Below are 24,328 nucleotides of genomic sequence, written 5' to 3' on the forward strand. Positions count from 1 at the left end.
CCCCCCCCCCTCAATAACTACGACTAGACACTTTTAAAAGAATGTACTTTTTAATTAAGAAAAATGCATAAGTTAAGTGGAAAATTTTCAAATGATGTGCAATAATTTAAATTTTTAGATTATTTACCGTACTTCCTAACTAAAAATCTTTGAAATGAATCTCTCTCATCATAGATGTGGTTGCGACGAGTGTGTCACCTCCCAAGAAACCGATTCGCTGCGACACTCACAATCGCGTATCAATGCCTATCGCGCTCTCTCCGCCAGTTCACTGATAGCACTTAGCTCACGCGACCCCGTTCTAACGGCTTTTGAACTGTCATGGGAATTGAAACGACTTCAGGCGATGGAATCCGAATTTAGAGCGGAATACACGGTAAGAAAGGGGATGAATATAATACTGCGCAAAAACAAAGAAGTAGAAATTAAAAACAAATGGAAGGAAGCAAAAAAAAAAAAAAAACGAAGAGACAATGAGATTACCGCTTAAATGCATTTATGTTCTTGTAGAAAGAATATGTTGCGCTTTTGCGGCTTCTTTAGGCATTTTTTAGCTGACCATATGTTGCGCATTTGTATACTAATGTGCATAAGCACATTTCTTGTGTTTTCAGGAAATGCGTGTGGGTGTGCAAGAATTTGTCTCATCATTATTAGATCACGCACGCACTTCCACCGAACTGGAGGTAATGCTCAACTTCAATCACGAGCCAACCACCGACATTTGGATGCCGGGGCAGCGGCAAACGTTGGAGCGCCTCAAATTGGCCATAAGATACAAGCAGAAAGCGGTAAGGAATTAATGCACTCAGCATACGCTATCAAAAACACACTTGTTGTTCTCGTTGTATTTGTTTAAACCAAATTTGCAAATGTCTTCTTCGTCATCACCATTTAGTTTGTGGCACATCCGAATGTGCAACAATTGCTGGCGGCCATTTGGTATGAGGGTCTACCCGGTTTTAGGCGCAAACAAGCCTCACAGCAGATCATCGAAGTGGTGAAGCTGGGCACTATGTTCCCCATTAACAGCATGAACTATTTGCTGGCGCCGGACTCGGATGCTGGCAAATTCATGAGAAAGCCATTTGTGAAGTTCATCTCACATTCCTGTTCGTACATGTTCTTTTTGAGTAAGTTGTGGGCGGTGAGCATGCATGAAGTGAACACCGAAATACTAATATATGTATTTTTATCTCTAGTGCTTCTGGGCGCTGCATCGCTGCGCGTCGTTCAACTATCATTCGAGCTGCTCGGGTTCCCTTGGATGCTGGCAATGCTGGAGGATTGGCGTAAGCACGAGCGTGGCTCTTTGCCAGGGCCGATCGAACTGGGCATTATCACCTATATTGCCAGTAAGGAAAAGATTTCATTCACGCAGAACTCATAAAGAATGTTCTTATTTAAGGTCTTGTGTTTGGTGAACTGAAAACACTTTATTCAGATGGCTTGTTCGAGTATATTATGGATCTTTGGAATATCGTCGACTTCGTTTCCAATATGTTTTATGTCACTTGGATACTTTGTAGAGCAACAGCATGGATTATAGTACATGTTAGTAGTATCTTTAATGAAATTTTGTTATTATTTTTTTTCCTTTTCTTGCTTTTCGCCGTTCTTGCTTCTACCACACCCCTATCCATAATAGTTAACAATATGAATATAAAACGCTCGTAGTTTTAACTTCAAAATCCAATGCAGAAGTGAATGATTTGGCAGTTAAAGAGAAAACCTTTGATTTCGCCCAAGAAGTTGTGTTCTTCTTCGTTTATCAATAAGTTAATTTTTATACAAGAAGAAAATATTCTTGCTTCCCGTGTTTATGTGGAATATTATCTGAGTTATGAGCGTCTAGTATTACGTCGGGAAGAGTATTAGCAGCACCTATCTTATCTATGTTGGTCACATTCTCATTTGTTCAAGTTTTGTTTGTGGTTTCCATTAATACAAACTTTCTCCGCTCTTGTACCCTATCAAGATTTGGCTAGAGAATCCAGATCACCTTCCGCTAACTTTATTGGATAAATCTCGATTCCAGTAATATATTTTCGAAGGCAACAGAGTGTAAATGTTCACCCTTTATTGGGAAGTTTTATTCTTCTTTATTGTTTGCTTGGAAACGGAATGTGCAGAGTAAGTATCGTAAACTGCGTCATTCTAAAGTCGAGTGCTTAAAATTTTGTATAGAAAGCAATAGACCCCATGAGAAAGAAATAAGTCCGTCCGTCATTTGCTTCAACTCGTTCAAAAAGTGCGAATTTATTGTGCTATATTTATGGAGTCAGTAATATAATGGCTTTTTCCAACTTTTGTCTCCAAAATAGATTTTGTAAAAAGTCATTGTTATTTTCTATATTTCATTCCATTTCATAACCAAAGAAACATATAATTTTAAGTTGAAATTCTTCGTGAACACATTTTATTTTCTAATAAAATATCTTTCCTCGCTTCTAGCGTGACTTGTGGTACCGCGGCATCGATCCTTACTTTCCACGCGAACATTGGCACCCTTTCGACCCGATGTTACTTTCCGAAGGCGCTTTTGCTGCCGGTATGGTGTTCTCTTATCTAAAATTGGTTCATATTTTCTCAATCAATCCACATTTGGGGCCACTACAAGTCTCTTTGGGACGCATGATCATCGATATCATCAAATTTTTCTTCATCTACACTTTGGTGTTATTCGCCTTCGGCTGCGGCTTAAATCAGCTGTTGTGGTACTATGCTGAATTGGAGAAGAACAAGTGCTATCACTTGCATCCAGATGTTGCGGATTTCGATGACCAGGAAAAAGCCTGTACTATTTGGCGACGATTTTCCAAGTAAGACTTTTAAGTTATTCAATTATTCTAATATTTTGAAAACATTCTTCTCACTCTTCGTAGCCTTTTTGAAACCTCACAGTCACTCTTTTGGGCTTCCTTCGGTTTGGTCGATTTGGTATCGTTCGATTTGGCTGGCATAAAGAGCTTCACTCGGTTTTGGGCACTACTCATGTTCGGCTCATACTCGGTTATAAATATTATTGTGCTACTCAACATGCTTATTGCTATGATGTCCAACTCATATCAAATTATTTCGGAACGCGCAGACGTTGAATGGAAATTCGCACGCTCCCAGCTGTGGATGAGTTATTTCGAAGATGGTGGCACCGTGCCGCCGCCATTCAATATTATGCCATCGGTGAAACTGCTACGCAAGACATTGGGCAAAGAGGCACCGAAGCGCACTAAAAGCTTCATGGTGAGTGAGAAGTTCTTTAATTCTAGATTGATGAGTTTATTTACATCTTCTAGAGTCATATAAAGTAGTGATTTTCTTCAATGTTTCGGTTTTTTTATTGATCTTAATTATATCAAATATATATCTAGAGTATAAATAACTGAATAATGCTGAAATGTCCCATAGGAATAATATTTAGAAGAAAGAGGATGGCGAGGAGGAATTGTCTTTTTATCGACTGTCCAGCTTTCCTTAGACTGTGGTTGAAATATAATAGAGCTCATGGCTTTACCTTCATTAGGCGCCTCCAAAAATTTACGTTAGAGTCAAAGATCTTCGTCAATACATTAGGGTCTATTCATACATACCCAGGAGCCTTAGTATTCCACAGCACCGATGCTTCTACTGTCCAAATAGGAAACCCGTAACCTCCAGGTACTTTCTTCTCCTTTTTACAGTGTTTGCAAGGCTGAGGATGAAACATCTCGGCAATCATATCTTCGCCCAAACAAAAGAAATTTGTTTTGGACTCAAAGCGCTTTGCCGATTTCTAAGGGTCTTTCATCTGTTGTAGGAGTTTAAGGTAACACAACGGCCAAGGATACTAAGCCGAGTGAGATTCCTGTTAGGGCATCGTATTTAACCTAACCTAATTTCTCTAGCAGGGGTGCAAGGTCTTTTCAAATACGTAAATAAATGTGATAAATAGTCTCTTAAAAATATTTACCACCAAATATCATTCAAAGAGGAACATTTTTTAGCCACAGTAATTAAAGGGCACCCCAATTATCACAATATTCTCTACTAATGTATATAGGATCGCCTATCCTATCAGGAGTTTAACTCTTTCATTACTTAAAGAGTGTGAGTTCGCTTCAAATTTCTTCAAAGCTTTATTTACTGTGCAGACTTTTATTTGAAGAATTACGAGACGATATTAATAGATTTTGCATACAAATTTAATATACATTGTTTTCCCTAACCTACCTCATCTGCCAACACTGTATACGTAAATAGAGGTTTTGGGAAGAAGAGACAAACCCTTGCGATGATAGAAATAAATAGCTGGTCATTATTAACAATTTCTCAGCTTTAGAGACCGGTCACCGGTATTACGGCAACAACAAGGCGCCATTCAATCGGCGCCAAAGTGTTAAAGTAAGGAAAACCAGATATTTTCCAAACTAAATTTCTTGCCTGCAATAGCTACAGTTGAAATCTTTCACGCATTGACTCATATGCTGTCTCACTCTTACTTGCAGCGCAAGACGAAGGAGCGCTCACAGGCGTTGCACGACAAAGTCATGAAGCTGCTCATACGACGCTTTGTCACCGCAGAGCAGCGTCGTCGTGACGACTATGGCATAACCGAAGATGATATCATTGAAGTGCGTCAAGACATTAGCTCGCTGCGTTTCGAACTACTGGACATTTTCCAAACGAATCGCTTCAATGTGCCCGATATTGAGAAGAAAACAGCAGGTGCGTAATAAACTATTGCGACAATGAAATGATACCCTAGTGCATTGAGAATATTTAATGAATGTTCACAGCTGCGGCGGCCGGCACCAAGAAGGGTAAGGTGATGGAGCGACGTATACTGAAAGACTTCCAAATCGGCTTTGTTGAGAATTTGCAGCATGAGATGACGGTGGGCGATGAGGGTAGCAAAGATATATTCTCCTCTTTGGCAAGGGTGATTGGCAAGAAGAAGTCATTGAAATCGGGGTAGATACAATCGATTACTACGTAGTAAGTACAAACACTATTTCCCATTTCTTGCAGTGAAAAAGACTGGAATGCCATTGCACGTCAGAACACAATGACCGCCGACCCGATTGGTTCTAAGCGTTCGTCAATACAGCGGCACAGTCAGCGCAGCTTGCGGCGCAAGATCATCGATCAGGCGAATGAGGGCCTGAAGATGAACCAGAATCAGTTAATTGGTGCGTAGAGTTTCATTCAATTAAAATATTATCTCATTTGTTGCTTCATCATGTAGAATTCAATCCGAATTTGGGTGATGTGACACGCGCCACACGTGTTGCTTACGTCAAATTCATGAAGAAGAAGATGGCAGCTGACGAAGATGGCGCCGCAGCCGCGTCTGCCGAAGCAGCAACAACAAGCGCTACTATCAAAGACGAAAAAGCTACCGGCGGCGTAAGTACTAACCTTATGGTAATACTTTATATAAATGTGTACACAAATTTCACCTTCACTTAAAGTCAAAGAAAGTGAAACCGGATGATCCAAACGCTGCCAGCGATGAAAAGGCTGATACTGTATCCAAAACCTCCAGCACCGATAACAAAACCAAAGAAAGTAAGCCAGGTGATGGTAAACCAGGTGACGCTAAACCAGCCGCACCGGCTCCACCAGGAAAACCAGCTGCACCTGGCGCTAAACCAACCGATGCAGCAAAGAAAGATGATGCAGCGAAACCAGCTGCAGGTGCTGCGGCAAAATCACCACCTCCAGCTGCTGCCAAACCAGATACAGCTGCTAAGAAGGAGGATGCCGCTAAGCCAAGTGGCGCCAATGCCAAGCCCGCAACCGCAGCTAAGCCAGGTGACAGCTCATCCGGCGGCACCGCTGCCGCCAAGCCTGCCGTTGCTAAACCCGGTGAAACCACAAAACCAGAAGCTGCTGCCAAGAAGGAAGACACTGCTAAGACAGAAGCCGCGAAACCAGGCGCTGCTGCAAGTGCTGGCGCGACCGCTGCCGCTGCTAAAGGTGCTGCCCCTGCTGCGCCCGCGGGTGCAAAGCCCGATGCACCGGCAGCAGGAGGCGACGCGAAACCGCCTGCAACGGGTCCGACAGCTACCAAAGCGGCTGGTGACGCTAGTGGTGCAAGTGGTAGTGGTGGCGCTGCGGGCGCTAGTACGGGTGCGACGGCGAAAACGGATGACAAGAAAGCGGATGACAAGAAGGGCGATGAGAAGAAACCAGATGAAAAGAAAGCTGACGAGAAAAAAGCGGACGATAAAAAAGCAGCGGCGCCGGCTCCAGCTAAACCGGTAATTAAAGTGGGACAAAGCAGTGCGGCTGCCGGTGGAGAGCGCGGCAAATCAACAGTTACTGGTCGTATGATATCCGGTTGGTTATAAGTTGAGAATCTGTGTTATACGTACCTCCAGATTGTCAGCTTAAGTTTTCAAACTTGGAAGATTTACTAAGACATTTTGTGCTTTGCAAGAGACAAATAAATTTATATTAAATTGAAGTTGTTTTAAGTGAAATAAAATATATTTAAATGAAAATTCAAAATAACTGGCACTGATCTTCAGTATCTTTACTCAAAGGCGTTATATGTTCAGCAGACCACATGAACTCACATATTTCAGTTGAAAGATCTCGTCTGAAATGATTGTGATATTAAGTTTCGGTTTCCAACAATGTTTCATCGGGAGGAGAAGATAGTTTAAATCATTTTAATTACTAAAGTATTTTAATACTCTCACAACCAACACCACGACTGAATTAAAGGTTATGTTTGCTTAGCTATTTATTAAGTCTTATCAAGGAAAGGAGATCACCGGAATGATAGTTGGACAGTTGTAGAATGATTCTTTAGTTAGCAAAAATGTAAATACTCCTACTAAAATCCTCCCATGTCGATAAAGCGCCTTAAGTGTTTACAAACCTGCTTAGGCCATTTCGGTGTTCACGTGAGTGATATTATATTAGTCATGATGATTTAATCTTCTTCCTTCGCAGAATAAATGCATCGCCAAGTATCAATAGATAAAAACATAGGTAAAGGTTATAGCTTTTTTTTGCTCTTTATTGGCGTAGACATCGCTTGCGCGGTTATAGACGAGTTCTTCCTTTTCGCTGCTGGGCGTCAATTGCAGATTCCAAGGGAAACCAGGTCCTTCGCCCCCTGGTCTTTCCAACGTAATGGAGGTCTTTCTCTTCCTCTGCTTCCTCCGGCGGTTAGTCGAATACTTTCAGAGCTGGAGCGTTGGAGAACCTTTCTCTTGAAAACTCGCAACGTCGACTCATCATAGGTTGTCATCGTCCATGCCTCTGCACCATATAGCAGCACGGGAATAACGAGTGACTTATAGAGTTTGTTTTTTGTTCTTCGAGAGAGGACTTTACTTCACAATTGCCTACTCAGTCCGAAGTATGTAGCACCTGATATGCATTGAATTTCGTTGCTGTTAATACTAGTTCCCAGATAGATGAAATTATCCCCGACTTCGAAGTTATGATTGAGACGACTGTTTGTTTTATGATATGAGATATTTTGTCTTGCTATCGTTTACTTCCAGACTCATTTGCTTTGCCTCCTTATCCATTCTTGACTTCTAGACTTCTTTTTTATTATGCAGCTCGAGTTATTATCTCCAAAAGTTTATTGAAGAAGTTGCACAACAGAAGTCGCCTTGTCTGAAATCTGGTTTTGTTTCGGAGTGATCCTTCCCGATCCCGGTGGAGCTTTTGGTATTGCCCAACGTCAGATTACACAGCCGTATTAGTTTTTTGGGGATACCAAATTCAGACATAGCGGCATAAACACAGCTCCTTTTCGTGTTATCAATAGGCTTGAAATCGACGAAGAGTTGGTGTATGTAGACTATCTTTTCCCGGATCTTTTCCATGATTTGGCGCATGGAGGATATCTGGTCAGTTGTTGATTTTCCAGGCCTAAAGCCACACTGATAAAGACAGTTTGTTGACGGTTATATTGAGGAATCGGATTCACCATCTAATGGTGTTATGCTTTCACCGCCATTCAGCAAGCTGGAGAAGTGTTCCCTTGATAATTTCAGTATGCTCTGGGCATCAATCACTAGATCACCTCGGGAGTTTCTACAAGAGTATTCTCTGGTCGTGAAACCTTCTGTTAGTCGCTGCGTGTTTTCGTAAAATTTCCGAATATTACCCCTGTCCGCCAGCTTGTCAAGCTCTTCGTACTCACGCATTTCGGCCTCTTGTTTTCTGTCTACAATGCGTTTCGCTTCCCTCTTAAGATCTCGGTAGCTATCCCATCCCGCACGTGTTGTGGTCGATCGTAACGTTGCGAGATAGGCAGACTGTTTTCTCTCTACAGCGACACGGCACTTCTCATCGTACCAACTGTTCTTTTCCGAAAACCAATGGTTTCGTTAGCAGCTGTACGTAAGGAGCTTAAAATGCTGTCCCACCTATTTGGTGTCGTTTCATTGTAGAGGCGGAATTCACCGACCGTTGCGCTAAAGGTGCTTTCTTTGCCCACCCTAGCGTTAAAGACTCCAAACACGATTTTAACATCGTGGTGGAAATTGTCATAGGTGCGCTCCAAGCGCTCATAGAAGGCATCTTTGGTCATATCGCCCTTCTCTTCCCTCGATATCTTGAAGAACTTCGATATAATGCGGATTGTGGCTAGACGAAGTCTCTCTCCCACCACGAATTCCATCGCCACTCCCCTTTATATCGTCACTCTAGTAAATGCCACAAGGACCTACTCGTCTCAGTCATTGTCCTGTCTATCGCATTTCTTGGACGGCGGTGAAGTCGACCTTTATTTTTACGAAGACATCAACCAGCGGGGCAGCGGAATTTTCCCAATTAAGGGTGCATTGACCTGGTGCATGGCTTAAATAGTAATCATTAATGCATTTGCCAAGGTCGTCGGCAAAAGATAGTCTCTCGTCCGACGCTGTTGTATACTTTTCATTGGGAGCGTTTTTTACGTGGTAGGTCCCAACCACTGCGCACAACCCTGGGGAGGGATGGCTATCCAGAAGGTGCTTGGTCTAAGACCGAAAGTCGTGAGCTGCTTGAGTCATATGTAAAAGAATTGTGTCTGGCCACTCCCAAGTGAATAAGAGAACTTTTCTCACTTGCGTGAATTATTTCACATGATTCCATCCTTCAGGACGATGATTCCATCATTATCCAAGATGTAAGATACTGGGTCGAGAGACTTCCTTTCAAGCTTATCATCATTCCTACGATTTCACTATGACAAAACACCCTTACAAAACTTACTACTAAGTATCTCGACATCGCAGAGTAGTGAGCTGAATTCCAGTACTACAGCGCTGACAGGAGGGTATAAGCACTAATACGTGGATTTACTGCTTCTTTGATGGCAGCTGTATGTAAGACTGGAAGTAGATATGGTGGAGAACTGCCCACTACACCGCTGACCTTCCCTCCGAACTTCGCCTCTCTAATTATAAGTGCCGTTAATTATTTTCCAACATAACATCTAAGAAATCTTCCGAAATGGAAACGGAATTCATTGATTTAATGTAGTTAATAGAAATAGAAAACTAATGTATACTTATAGTCAGTGAATCATGCGGAAAGATTTATTAGCCTAACAGCTAGATCTGATTTCCATGAAATTTGAGTACCGAGACGAAGAGACATCGCTGGATATGCTCTAAATATTCACCATATAATAATCAGAATATAATCAGAAAGACATCAGCTGAAAACTGCGATCTTGCGCAAAACAAATGATATTTCCTGCAGGACATAACCGTTTCGTATCTTAATGTTCGCTAGAAGAAGCGACTACAATCTTGGTATCCAATACGTCACACCTCTATATCAACCTCCATCTAATTCAATTCATTCACACGCAAATTAGCCAATGCATTCCGGAGAGTAACTTTATCACAAACATAAGTATTTGTGCAAAATACCAGCATCCAATGGAGGTCTTGAAGTCATCGACAACTTGCCTCAAGCTCGTTGATTACGATAATTACGATAATATTGAACAAATTAAAGAAAAAGTAATTGAAGATTATCGGTTTGGCATAAGGGAGAAATCAGAAGATCACATCTTCTTATGAACCTACTCAACACATTTTGGTTAATGTTTTTGGTATGAAGCGTGTCAATGTTAGCCTATTGCCAAAAGACCTGTATCTTTTTTTTAGTAGAGTTGTTTGACAACATCGCTGAACATCCTAATTTCATCAGATGCATTATTACAAGTGATAAACGAGATTTTATGAATCTGTCGTCGAAACTGTCCAACAACCTAACGAAGCTCCAAACATGAGCCGAAAACTAAAAAAACAAAAGTAAAAACCTGTCAAAGCTTAAGGTGATGCTTATCGTTTTCTTTTCCTGTGATATAGTTCACCATTATTTCATTTCACAGGATCAAATGATCAACAAGGATTTGTGGACAGAAAACGCGTGGATTTTATATCACGATAATTGTAATTAAATTCGCCAGGTATAGTAAATGATATTTCAAAAAAATATATTTTACTAAGCTCATTGTATTTCGATATTCGTGATTTGGTGCATCATGAATTTGTTCCGGAGAGACAGACGATCAAAGGAGTTCAGTTTGGCTGTATTGAAGCGTTTGCGTGAGGACATCCGTAGAAAATGGCCGAAATTGTGGAAGGACAATTCATGAATTTTACACGATGATAATGCACCATCGCATCGAGCCACGGTTGTGACCAAATTTAGAGCCATAAATGCAATGAATACCATCGATCATCCACCGTATTCACCAGATTTGGCTCCGTGTGAATTTTTTCGTGTTCCTCAAATTGAAACTGTCGTTCCGTAGAACCCGTTCTCAGTCGATCGAAGTGATACAAAAATTTCGCTGAAGGAGCTAAAGGTCAACCCAAAAAGTACTTATGCATAGTGTTACGATGACTGGAAAAATCGTTGGCATAAGTATATTACATCTGATGGGGATTACTTTGAAGGCGACAAAATAAATATTGAGGAATAATGAAATATTTTTCGTTTTATTTACAATTTCCGAGTAGCCATTTGTCACAGTATAAATCTACAGTCACAGCTCAGTTGCTGTATTTGCCAGAATTCCCTTCTGATAACTTTTCTCGAAACTGAATAATTCGCTTCGGAGAACCCATCGATGTCATCAGAAGTCATTCACTGAAAATCATCCCAGCGACAGCGCTTGTGAATTGTGTATTGGCTCAAAAGGCGCATATTTTATATTTCATTTTTTTTATATCAAAAGGCATGAAATTTTTTTTTTTTTTTAATCTTGATAAACTTTGATCAGATGGCCTATATTCCATACCAACCAAATTCAGGAAACTGCTAACCATGTTTATGAGGTAAGACATGAACAGGTTTGATTTCCGTGTTATATGTAATTCGAGCTGCATTGAAACAAATCTAATTATTTACCATCTCATTTTTGATGATTTGACTCACACTGTCGCTGTGATACTTTTAGTATTAGAGAAATTTCTAGCAAAGGGTAAATCAGAAGCAAAGAAAACTACTAATATTGGTTATGTAGTCTCAATTCTTACATGCGTACCTTATTTAGGAAGGTTTTTCTACGTTGTTTCATCAGTTCCTACCTGTCTTCGTCTTCTTCTTTTATTTTCTTATTTTGTGATATCATAAATCACCCCTGCAGGCTGGATTGTATACCTCTCTCTACCATAATCTAGCCTACAAGCGACAGTTAGTTGAAAAAATCTTAAATTCCTTGCGCAGCATATGAAAAGGATGTATTTTACAAGAAATTACAAGCAGTTTCAATATTTTTTCTACTATAAATATAAATATAAACATAAGACATACTTTCTGTCAACGTTTAAGTAGTCTACATATGTGTTCTAACGCTACAAGCTAAGTTACAGCGCAACATTTCTAATATCAAACAAAGCCGCATTAGCCACTTCAGCAACATGTTGCTAGACATTTCTGAATACAACCACCTGTTACAGATGTTGCTACACATTTTGTGGTAGCTAACAGCTGATTGCGGCAAAGACAAAGCTTGAGGCATGAGACAGCTTACACTAATATAGATATGGGTATATAGCTTAATACTGATGTTGCTAAAATTATACGTCCAAATATGCAGCTTCATTCCTGCGGCTTAAAAATCGGAGTTAGCACAACACACACACGCACACGTGCAACCACTAATATGTGGCACAAAGCATTTAGCGACGCCCACAACAATAACTGTGCAGTAACAATCGGAATTTTCAACAGTAACGGTAGATAGTACCGAGAATTCGTTACAATTCGTTTGAAAATGTATTAGTGCTGTTACTCACTTACATATATACATGCATATATGTATATGTGTATGTAAATAAAGAGTATTGCACGCAAATGCGCCTAAAAGTTGACATATCCTGTCGTCGTTGCTATGTGTTGGTATTGGTGCCTGTGTTGTTTTGTTGCTGTCATCCCTAGCGCTCATGTAGCTGGTATCATTGTTGCCACACACACACACACACATGCAACTTGGTAAAAGTATTTGCGACTATGTTGCTACAGCATGGCGCGTTGCTGCTTCGCTTGGATATTAGCCTGACGGCGATGGCTTTTGTCTTTTCCGTATAAAAGGACATGCGTTTTAACAGTTATCAAGCATAATTTCGGTGAGCGTGGTAAGGCAAAGTACGCCAAAGACAGGCAAGCAACAAGCGGAAAGTGTGAATTTGTGACAATTTGTGACTAGTTTCAGTCGCTCGGCCACCCCTCGCCTGCACATCTTCTCCAGCGGCGAGCAACGCAAAACAGTGCCTTGCTGAGACTTCCAAACACGTTAACGTCACAAAGTCGCAGCGCTCGCTTGTTTGTTGCACAAATTATTTGTTTGTCTCCGAATCAGCAACGGTTATTTTTAAATATTTCGATCTTTTTGCTTTTGTTTTTCTTTTTTTTTGCACTAAAAAACTGCAACAATCGGATTTCAAGGTTATTTCCTTGATTATTTTCATCGCTGTTGGGTTTTGTCACGCCACAAAGGATTTATCAAAATGAAGTCTTTCTACTGTTTGGATGTTATCATTTGTTCGACAGTTGTTGTTGTGGCCTTAGCTGGATTTTCCGACGCTGGTAAGTGTAGAAGAAGCAAATCGACTTTCAAGTGTGCCAATGATAAGAACTTTACGCGGATAATGACGCAAAAGTTTTGCGATTTTGAAAATTCGAAAGGACTTAAATGTGCGAAAAATACATAGTTTCAATGTATTCCGAAAAGAAAATAAAACACAAACTAACGTGAGCTGTGTGTGCAATAATATACATAACGGTATAATAAAAAAAATTATAATTTTCGCTTGGTGCATCGGTTGACATATTTTTAAAGAAATTTTAAATTGAAATGCATATTCGTTCAAAATTGTGAAAAAAGCATAATATCATTTGACTGCATGCAAGTTTGACGAAAGTGACTTCATTTGGATTCCTGAAAGAAAAATTACATAAACAGAAGGATTAAACAACATTAAATTAATTCTATCTGAAAATAGTATTCATTTAGTTTTAAACCTACAGTTATATTAGTTATCTAAGGAATAGTATTCAAGATTTATTTTTGAAAGTATTAACATATTAAAAGAATGATTATTCAGTTTTGAAATAATTATTTTCATGCAAAATACAATTTTTAGATTTTTAATGAACCGTTTTTTTGCATTAATAATCTTTACAGTTGCGTTTTACTTTTATTTTTATGTTTAAAACAGCTCATAAGTAATGTAGAAACAATATTTTTCCAGTTTGGCTTTTTTACACACTACCTTAATATAGGCAAGGTCTTATCTTTTGATATGAAAATCTCTAATCAACTCAAGCTATATTTTTAAGCTTACCTTTTTAAAAACTAGAAACATATTTTTTGCGCATAATATTTACTTTTACTGAATATTATTGAAATTATAATTTTTGCCAAACCCTTGCTCGCCCTAAATGTATGCAATGTCTTCTTTTGTATTAATGCGATATGTTAACAGCAGTAACTCTTTTATTTACTGGAAATTTCAAACTTAAAATAGAGCTGGATATTTTTAGTTTAAGGATAAACTGCAAGAGTCAGAAACAAAGTTTATAGCTAATACATAGATAAGTTTGGGAATAGGTCAGCTAATTTTACAATTTCAATTGAAAAGAATAAGAAAGAACAAATTAAATTAAGGTGCAACTGATATACGATTATGAGCAACAAAATAGTAGACATTTTTCCATATGTCATCCCCCGCAAAGTAATCTCCCTGAATCCATATACACTGGCATCAACGTTTTTCCAATACTCGAAACAGTAGTTAAATTCAATTTCCGGAATAGCTTTCAATGTGCGGTTCACGTTTAACGTCTTTAACATACTCAAACGGTTTCCCCGGAGCGGTCATTTGAGTTTGCTGAATAGCCAGAAGTCACAAAAATCTAAATCAGGCGTATACGGTGGTTGCGGCACGATTTTGGTTGAAAATTTGGCAAAAAACTTACAAGGAATCAATGCAGTTTGCGACGGTGCATTATCGTGGGGTAAAAACCTAGATTTGTCGGCCCATAATTAAGGCCTCTTTCCTTGTTGACAGTTTGACCGGTCGAAAGAAAATCGTAGTACACTTTGTAAATCGAAGAACACTTTTAACTTAGGATAAATTTTTTACCTTACCTTTTCCACGATATTCGACCAATTGATTGCCTGTTTTCGGCATAGATCCAAAACTCATCGCCGCGCTGTGTCTCTAGCAGAAGTTCTCTCATATCTAATTAGTTGACTCTCATTATATTCCTTAAATCATAATATCCATGAGTCTGCTTCCTTTAAATCGTTTCTAAATAATAATTAGTTTTACAATACTTTCAAAAAGTATAACATATTCGAGTGCACGTTATTTCCCAAGCTTCTTTGTTTTTTTGCAAACTTATAAACAAGCTCTTCATTTTCAAAGTAAACCGTGTCTAAATCATAGTTGTTTTCCAATTTAAGTATTTTAAATGTGATTCTATTTGTTATTGTACATTAACCAAGTAAGCCTACTGCCGTAAAAAATATATATTGTAGGCCAAAACTTTGAGTTCTATAAAAGGGTTTCCATTAACCGTTTGCTTAAGAGAATTTTGTATTAAAATATCAGTTTTGTGAAGACTACTAGGACTGTAACATTTTCACAAAATATAAGCATTTATTAATAACCGTTTCTACATACCTTTTACATTGAGAACGTAACATCACAATAATCTAGATTATAATGAATTTACGTCCATCAGTATTTGACTAATTAACTAAACAAATTTGCTTATTAATATTTCACAATTACTGCAAGAGATCTTTTAAATCCCCATAGCTGTCCATAAAATGTATTGTTATTTAGGCTTCTCATTTTAAATCTTTTATGAAAAAAAACAAATAATTTATTGTGAAATATTCTCTTCAAATGGATGGTTTTGATAAAAACGTACATATATTTCACAGAATAATTTCTTTACGAAATGAGACAATTGAACATTTCCGCTCTACTGAAAGTAAAATGTGGCTAGTTGTGGCTGGTTTCGTGATACGTTCATACCCACTAAGAGATGAACGTTTTACAATAAATATTTTAAATAAGTTTATGTAACGGCTTCAATATAAATATCACGTAACTAAAATCTCATAAAGAGAGAAATATTATTCACTTTGGTGTTAATAATATTTATCGGCGCATGATATACATATGTTTCTTGCATAAGGTGTCAGTCAATGCAATTTGACTAGTCCGCTATAGCTATCACTGCTTTTATAAAAAAAAGTTAATGGCCTTTGTCTATATGGACTCTCTAGCAGGTTTGCAGATAATGTATTAAAAATACAATTGATTATTAAATAGTGCCTAAACTAATATTTTAAAGTTTATAATACCGAAAACCCTAATTGAATTTTAATTCTAAATACCGGATAGAAAAATAAAAAAGGAATATTAATCGAAAGTTTATAACTGACAAGGAAAAAAGTTAACTTCTGAACTTTCGAAGCCGTAATTCCCTTCAAAAATATTAATGATTTCACACAAGAGCTTTGTTCGGCCAGCTTGTGAGGCAGTTATATGCTATAGTAACTCGAAATTTCTTCGAAAATTGCGCCATTACCTTAGCCAATAGTTTGTGCTAAATAATATATAAATACAGTAATCAAATTAGAAACCTTTCCATATAATCACTTTCTACCGGTCGTTGAGTTTGTATGAAAACTATATAGCTATAGTGGTTCAATATCGGTCGTTTCGACAAATAAGTTGTTTATAGGTGAGAAAAGTAGGTATGCAAAATTTCAGATCGAGATATCCAGAAAAGAGGGACTAGTTCGCATATATACTGACAGACGAATAATTAGACGATTTTAGGATTAAAAACTAAATTTGAAATTGAAAATTTATTTCTTAATTGCAATTCGGACTTCAAAATTGAGAATTTTATTTTATTTTAGTAGGAAAATTCGTAACTCGCCTTTTGAAATATTATTCTTTTATATTGCTATACACCTAAATAATTTAGCCACTGTTAGAATAATATTTCCATATTATCTTGGTAGCCCGTCTTCCATTGTATTATAGAAGCCATTAACCTACACATTTTAAAAATCAAATGAAATAATAGTAAGCAATAAAGATTGCTGTTTACTTAAAGCAATTCACTAAATTGAATCACTTAAAAACTTCAAAGTTATATTTTCCGCCAACGTGGCTGATTAATCGCAATTTTAATACAAAGCCTGCACAAAGGAAAGCGCGATAAACGTGCTTAAAATTTACATTAGGAAATAAAGCTAAGTGTTCTTCACTTTCTCACCACAAACTCGTTCTTCTGCCTAAAACACGATACGATAAACAAATCTTTAAAGACAATTGTCACTTGTGCAGCAACAATTCAAAAATAGCCAAACAGAGATTTACCACAATTTTACGTGAATCATGAAGCAATGCGTATCAAAATGGTATTAGCAAACATCAATCGCACTGCAGGCTACTTAAGCCACAAACAACCATACACGCAGCAGAGCGCGCGCGCCGTCCGTGAACCAGTGCGTATGAGCAACAACGGCGCACTTCCTTCTTGTGGCATGTCAATATGGCGACGAGCTGTGAGGCCATTGCTGTTTGCACTCTGCATCTTCAACTTTGCTGGCTCAACTACAAATAGCCGCATAAGTTGTGTCCATTTCACCTACATTTCTGTTGTTGTTGCTCTTCATATTGTGTACGTGTTGGTGATTTGTTTAAATTTAGTGCTGAATTGTTGGTCATTAAATTTGCATAGAATCCCCGTAGCAATCAGGTTAAGCTTGGTAAATTGCAGCAAATGCGTCAGCTGCGGGGTTCTTGGCATCATTTCACACGCCCACCCGCTCTCCCCATATACAACAACACACATAAAACTTAATCGTAGAAGCATATATTAATCAGCTGTTTGTTGCTATTTTCACTTTGCTTAGACAAATTAATTATCTGTATTAGCACACTTATAAGCGTTTTTTGTTGTTATTGTCTATTGATTTTAGAATCCGAGCAACGGAGTTTATTTGGTAAGTTAATATAAATGTTTACAAATAATTTAGCATTTCTTTCGAGCACAGAAGCACATTTGAAAATATAAAATTAATTAAATGTAAATAAATGAAATAGCGAAACAAATGAGTTAGTGAAAGCATTCAAAGTTATCACAAGTTCCTGCTTCAGCCGTTGAGCAGATTCAGATCGAGAGAGATCCCTTGATATATATGCATACAGGTTATAATTAGATAAAAGTAATAGCTGTATTCGTTCTTCCAAGCGTTAGAGACTAGGCAAACGAACAAAGTGAACCAACAATTCAAGACGATTGGTGGCACAAATGTTGAAATCTTCCGCTTTTTGGTTGAAAAAACTTGCGTAAAAATTAAGATATCTCATGGCAAAAAGTAAGGTGGAGTTCGTCGATGGGCGCAATCAGACCACGGCCGCGCCCATTAAAGGAAAACCTATAAAGAGCCATAGCTAAGCACTAAAATAAGATATAGAACTGATATTTGGCACAAAAGATCGCAGTAGCAAAAGCCAAGTGTGGGTAAGCAATTTTGAAAATGTCGAGCAATAAGCCTGGCACAAACCACTTTTAGGTTAAATCAAATATCTTAAGATCACTTATGCAAAACTGAGCGAAATCGGACTGCAACCACGCCTACTTCCCATATAAAACAATTTTTAATTTCAATTGATTATTTCACTTTCCGGTATAAAAAACAAAAATAAATTAATGTAACGGGAAAAAACTGTGCACGAAAAATCCCTTTAGAGTATTCCACCGTATGACCAAAAGTTGTTCAGATCAAGCAGAAACTGTTGAAGCCCCTAAGTATCGAGTATTGGGAGCCCAGTACCTATAGTTGACTTTTTAACGCAAATATCGGCCAATGTGCGAGATATATAATTGATATTCGGGGTTAATCTTTTACTGGCGATGGTATGTCGGTGTGTAAACAATGGGTTGAATCATATTCATACTTCCCTTAGCCCCCATATACCTAATACTACGATTTTCGAAGCTCCAGGTCTCTATATACAGCATATATCGGCTCACATGTGAGTTATCTCAATCAAAATAAGAGACCGTGTTTAACTGATAACATTGTGCCTGAAATGGATAAAATTGGGCGAAAATTTGACCTAGCCCCCTTAAAATAAACATATAACATCCGTGTGACTTTACTACATATGACTGGTGGTGATACTTTAATGAACCTCAGGGAACATTGTATTAATATGTGTCATATTAGTAGCATGTAGTATGCAATATTGACAAAAATAGATGAAATTGGTTCAATAACACCCCCAACTCGAATATACTACATATGTATAACGATTTTAATTTTTCTAAAAAACCTTTATAGAATACGTCGGTCAGTGTATAAGTTATATATATACAAGGTCTGTCGCATAAGAAACAGGGCTGTTAAAAATACAACAAAAAATTAATATTTTTTCAAACGATTATATTTTTTATAAAAAACCAAAGTCGGTCTTTATATATATGACTGGTATAAGTTGGATACATATATAATGTTTCAGAAACATTATTGTTTAATATTCATATTAGAAGCATTTTTGATCAAAGAAGCCTTGTTCGATACAGCGTTTAGCCCGGTCAATTAGCATTTCAAAGGAGTGTTTAAGGTAATTTTTCGGAATGCTCTTGAGAATATCGGACGTCGCCTTTTGGATAGCTGGAAATGTCCTGAAACCAGTTTCATGGGCAAAATGAAGTTTTCCAAATAGGTAAAAAATCACAGGGTGCCAGATCGATTAATGGTTACTATGGAGTTTTTAACAAAAAATCAGTGACAAGCGTCGACTGATGACACGTCGCATTATCGTGCAACAGGCCTCACGGTGTACGGTCGAGCACGAAATGCGCGTGGACAAAAAGAAACTGTATCCGAGGGTCCCTAAACTGCACAAATTTTATTAGCGGCTTGAGATGCATTTTTGCCTTTATCGTAGTAGTACTGTAAAATATGCCGTATTTTCTCTTTATTTTGCTCTATGTTTGCGACTCTATAACTCACGAACAACTTAAAAGAAACGACAATCAATCAAACACGTGTTAGTGCGTGAAATGAGCTTTCCAAAAAGGTATAGCATGACCTGATGCGACGAATAAAACTAGAACTACGCGCTTTCAGCGCCAACTAGCGAAAATAGAGCAAGACTCTTTTGACAACCTAATATATATATATGTATATAGTTGAACCTCCATAACTCGAACTCTTGAATTTGCAATAGAAATCAAATTTCATATAAAATTCTCTAACTCGAAATTTTTTTGGACTCCTATCTCCTAGCCCCTGTTTGACGGTTTGTACCTTAAGGTATTCCACTGGCTTTGATTCTTGCAAGTTACAAAAGTCGAATATTTCATCGGTTATACCCAAACTTTTCAAGAAATTTGGTGCAAAAACTTTACTTAAGTCTTGCAAAACGGTATCTCTTCAATCATTGACTTCTAGGCGACATGAAGTTCGTTAAATCGGTAATCAATAGAAAAAATACTCATAGCACTGATGTATTTACGAAAACATTAGCTGAATGATTTTTTATAGACTTTTACCTTATTTGACAATATTATCAAAAGTTCTTTCGCCAAAGCAAGCCTTAGAGACTGTTTTCTTTCAAGATCTCATCGCGTTTACTATATTAGGCTTAAACAGTAAAAGTTATTCTTAAATATTTTAATTAAATAACTCAAAGATGCGAGTCGTAAAGTGTCGCGTACTCGAAACTCTCACTGATTATTCTATTAAATACAAAGTCGCTGATTTTCTTTAAAATCATTAAAAACCGATTGCACTACTGTTAAACTGCTGAAATGTTTTAGAATTATACTTATCTCGTTTATATGGCAGCTATAGCCTATAGTGATCCGATACCGACGGTTCCGACAAACGAGCAGAATTTTGATGAAAAAATGTTGATGTTTACAAAATTTACTAAGGAACCAGTTCTCCCTAAAATTGGCGAAGGTGGAATATTGTCGTCAAAGTCAAGCTCTTCTAATTTAATACAAAGCTATCAACAAAAACGCTTCTCAGATACGCTAAAACGTGGATTATTCCATATTTTAGTTACTTACTTATAGTCTACTACTGTTGTACATTAGAACCCTCCTTTCTCAAAAAGGCTCAAATAAAGTATTGTCAGCTCAGCAGCTGCGGTTCACAAATGACTTTAGGTACGCTCATGTTTATGGCAATGTTTTAAATATTCCCTCTACGCTGATTACTACAGCAACGCACACCGTTGACGACAAGACGTTTGCCATGTAAAAACAAGAACCGTATTGGAATACACACACACATGCACAGAGCTATCATTTGAAAGTTATTTGTTTATTTATTTATTTTCCAATACGAAAGCACGACTGCGAGAATCCTTGTACACTTACTAATTTTGCAAATTATTTATCTAACATTTAAATACGACAACAATGTGAACAGTGGTAAACATATACGAAATGTTATGCATTACAGAGCTGGAGCAAAAAAACCGGCGCACGGCCGGCGGACCCTCGGGGCTGATAGCTTTTCCGCGCGTCGGACGCAGCGATCCGAATCTGGTGAATAATTTGCATGAAGCTGACATCTCAGCGCTCGGCGAAAGCATCATGTATCCCGCCTCCTTGGAGGACTACGAAGGTAAGTTGACACAAAGCGCATGGTAATGAGCCTATCGCTTTTCGCTTCACAAGAATGTGTGTTAGTCTGTGTTGGTATGTGTTGTTGTGCTTTTATGCAAAAATTTAATTGATTTGTTACTTTCATTTTTTTTATTTTTTGTCTTTTCATTATATTACCAGTAGAATATCCAAAAAGCGAAATGAAGCGCGCCAGCCTGATACCCTTTCCACGGGTGGGCCGCACCGATGCGGAGCTGAGAAAGTGGGCGCACATTATGGCGCTGCAGCAGGCACTGAACAAGGCCACCGGCCCCAGCGCTACTTCAGGCCTATGGTTCGGCCCACGCTTGGGTAAGCGCAGCGTGGACGCGCAACAACAACAGCAAACACACAAGTCGCCTGCCAGTGGCCAAAAGGAGCTGTACTAAGCACCGTGCGACATCAACAACACAGATATACCAATTGACATTGACGAACCACAAATGCAAACGATTAGGCCGACGATTTTTGAATCACTGAAACCATACCAAGTTACCCAAATGTTAAGTTAGCGCAATTGTCATAGCAGATAAAACTAAAATTTTATGCGAAAAGGAAAAAATATAAACGAAAAAATTAAGAAATAGCACAAAACATACAAATATACACTTACTTATATACACATGTGTAGATAGTGTCTTTGGTGGAGTTTAGAAAGTTAGTAAAATCAGTATGCTAGATGCGCGAAGCAAACTAAAAGACTATATTTAATAAAAAAAAATTTATAAAGAGATCGACTTTCGAATTTGTTGTTTTTGTAAATTTTAGTTTTTACCTACGCATTTACTGCACATTAAAAAGAAACGAAGATAACAAAAACATAAATCATGCCACTTGCACAGGTGTTGCTTTTGCTTTGTAAATATTCTCTTCAAATGGGCTGGTGAGGGCTTTCATTGCAGTGCAAGCACCAAAGCAAAAAATGTACGAAAAAATTAAAAGACAACAACAAAAAAATAAAAATCTAAAAAGTAACAAATATGTGTATATAAATGTACCACACACACCCCTTCACCAACACATTTGACTACTTGTCCCTCTCGCGCACACCAACACACTTAAGCAACTCTGCATTGCAATGAAAGTCCTTTAAAACAAAAAAAATAATGACAACAACATCGACTAAAACAAAACGCCACACTTCTGCAATGGCCTCCCACACAAAAGTAGCAACAACAACACTTAGCGGTCGCATCCAAATGCACGTTTTCGTTCTTATGGTTTAACCAATATACACTATATACATATATACATACATAAGATATATATATAAATGCCTAATGAGAATTATACAAAACTCCTTAAATTAATGTTCTTGCAATAAAGAAAATTAATAAAAATCAAATATCTTTGCTTTGTACACTTAAGAGCACGGAGCGTGGACGAACCTATCCTAGGTCAGCGAATTATGTATATTTAAATAATATATGTAAATTAAATCAATTTTATTGTTGTTGTTATTTTTTGACATGCTAATAAAGAGACAGACGCAACAGGACAAAAGGTCAAGAGCGTGAAAGCACTATCAACCTTAAGAAGTTGTCGACTTTCATACCCTAAACAGGGCATATTAAGTAACTCTAATTTGATTTATAGTTATTTGTGACAAAAAAGTACCAGGGAATTCCAAAAAAACGCAAAATAATTAATTATTCATCAATATTTATTTTGACGCCTTTTTGTTGTAATCCCCACCAGATGTAATATACTTATGCCAACGATGTTTCCAGTTCTCGAAACACTTTTCATAAGCACTTTTTGGGATCGCCCTCAGTTCCTTTAGCGAATTTTGTTTTCTCTTCGATCGACTGAAAACGGGCTCCGCGGAGCGGCAATTTGTGTTAGGGGAACCACAAAAACTCAAACAGAGCCAAATCTGGTGAATACGGTGGTTGATAAATGGAATTCATAGCGTCTTTGACTGTAAATTCGGTCACAATCGTGGCTCGATCCGATGCTGCATTATTATCGTGTAAAAATCATGAATTGTTCTTACGTTTTCGACGGATGTTCTCACACAAACACCTCAATACGGCCAAATAGAACTTCTTAACCGTATATTCCTTCAGAACCAATTTATGATGTACCAAAAAACGAATGTCGAAAAAGCAATAAACATCGTCTTGATTTTTATACGGCTTTGGCGTCTGTTTTTTTTTTTTTTTGGTTTCGGCTCGTTTTTTCCCTTCATTCGGCTGATTGTTGACTTGTTTGCATATCAAACTCATAAACTCTTGTCTCGTCTCATTGGCGGTTATAATGCTCTCCATGAATGTGAGATCGGAATTCGCACGATCAAGCATAGCCGAAGAGACCCATTTACGGTACTCTTTTTGGAAAAAGTCAGCATTATCTTTTTTCAATATTTTTTTATTTAATGGATCTGCTTTTTGATTTAAAAGCCTAACAGGAAGTTATAAAATCTGAAATCTATTTAAAAACTAAACAAGCTGAAGCAATTGATTGAGATGTTTTGGTGATACGTTGCTACGCAGGCATATCTCTTCTTTTTAGTCGTGTTTGATAGCAGGAATGTATTAAAGCTTTAGGCAATGGGTTTTGGCGATCTTGGAGGTTAGATAGATGAGAATTTCATGACATTTCATAGATTGAAAGTGAAGTTATTGCGTTTTAAGTGTCAGTATGTTTGTGTTATCGGTGCGAAAATGAGCTTCGAACAAAGAGCCAACATTAAATTTTGTTATAAAATTGTTCACACTTTTACCGAAGCGTTTCAATTGATGAAACAAGTTTATGGCGATGATTTCCTATCCCGTAGCAGAGGGCACGAGTAGTTTCAAGGTATCCAAAGTGATCATGAGGACATAAATGACGATCAACATGTGGGCCAATCAAAATCCGTGATCACCTGAAATTCCATCGAAACTGTGCTTGAATTCATCAAAAATCAGCCAAAATCATCATTGAAATTCATGGAAATGTAATTGAACATCTCCAAAACATCGATTTATCGCATTTTGAACCAACATTTGGGCTTACGAAAGGTGTGTGCACGGTTTGTTCCGCTCAAATTGACTGACGACCAAAAATTTATCAGAATCCAACATTCAAAGGACATCATTAAAGTGGTTATTTGACCAAAAATCACATTTTAACCATTAACCACTCTCCGTATTCATTTGATATGACACCGTGCGACTTCTTC

The 24,328-nt window shown here is 37.8% G+C and overlaps 2 protein-coding genes across 6 annotated transcripts; both read left to right on the forward strand.

Moving 5' to 3' along the window:
• The first annotated feature begins 178 nt into the window (after positions 1-178).
• On the forward strand, positions 179-6,448 carry LOC120781308 (transient receptor potential protein-like). Its single transcript, XM_040113508.1, has 12 exons — positions 179-376; positions 615-791; positions 899-1,133; positions 1,203-1,355; positions 1,409-1,554; positions 2,455-2,822; positions 2,886-3,243; positions 4,485-4,704; positions 4,776-4,950; positions 5,008-5,168; positions 5,225-5,385; positions 5,451-6,448. Exons 1-12 carry the CDS (start codon positions 347-349, stop codon positions 6,330-6,332), a joined length of 3,066 nt encoding a protein of 1,021 aa, XP_039969442.1. The 5' UTR covers positions 179-346; the 3' UTR covers positions 6,333-6,448.
• Positions 6,449-12,554: 6,106 nt separating this feature from the next.
• LOC120781311 (cardio acceleratory peptide 2b) lies at positions 12,555-22,502 on the forward strand. 5 transcript variants are annotated; one of them, XM_040113511.1, is made up of 5 exons: positions 12,555-12,603; positions 12,904-13,044; positions 17,474-17,497; positions 20,978-21,142; positions 21,304-22,502. In XM_040113511.1, the coding sequence occupies exons 2-5, from the start codon at positions 12,966-12,968 to the stop codon at positions 21,549-21,551; spliced, it is 516 nt and encodes a 171-aa protein (XP_039969445.1). In that variant the 5' UTR covers positions 12,555-12,603; positions 12,904-12,965; the 3' UTR covers positions 21,552-22,502. The 5 variants fall into 5 exon arrangements, with proteins under 5 accessions (XP_039969445.1, XP_039969446.1, XP_039969447.1 ...); XM_040113512.1 differs by having other exon boundaries at positions 12,575-12,593; XM_040113513.1 differs by lacking the exon at positions 12,555-12,603 and having other exon boundaries at positions 12,618-13,044; positions 21,307-22,502.
• Positions 22,503-24,328: the final 1,826 nt, after the last annotated feature.

Source organism: Bactrocera tryoni, unplaced genomic scaffold (genome assembly GCF_016617805.1).
Source record: "Bactrocera tryoni isolate S06 unplaced genomic scaffold, CSIRO_BtryS06_freeze2 scaffold_563, whole genome shotgun sequence".
Taxonomy (NCBI): Eukaryota; Metazoa; Arthropoda; class Insecta; order Diptera; family Tephritidae; genus Bactrocera; species Bactrocera tryoni.

What these genes read in the sequence shown, in the direction of transcription:
- LOC120781311 (XM_040113511.1), top strand. Translation starts at nt 12,966, where the DNA reads ATGAAGTCTTTCTACTGTTTGGATGTTATCATTTGTTCGACAGTTGTT. An exon ending in CGAGCAACGGAGTTTATTTG is followed by an intron (nt 17,498 to 20,977) that starts GTAAGTTAATAT and finishes TATGCATTACAG; the next exon opens with AGCTGGAGCAAAAAAACCGG. An exon ending in CTCCTTGGAGGACTACGAAG is followed by an intron (nt 21,143 to 21,303) that starts GTAAGTTGACAC and finishes TTATATTACCAG; the next exon opens with TAGAATATCCAAAAAGCGAA.
- LOC120781308 (XM_040113508.1), top strand. Translation starts at nt 347, where the DNA reads ATGGAATCCGAATTTAGAGCGGAATACACG. An exon ending in CATTATCACCTATATTGCCA is followed by an intron (nt 1,356 to 1,408) that starts GTAAGGAAAAGA and finishes TTCTTATTTAAG; the next exon opens with GTCTTGTGTTTGGTGAACTG. An exon ending in AAGAAGTCATTGAAATCGGG is followed by an intron (nt 4,951 to 5,007) that starts GTAGATACAATC and finishes CATTTCTTGCAG; the next exon opens with TGAAAAAGACTGGAATGCCA.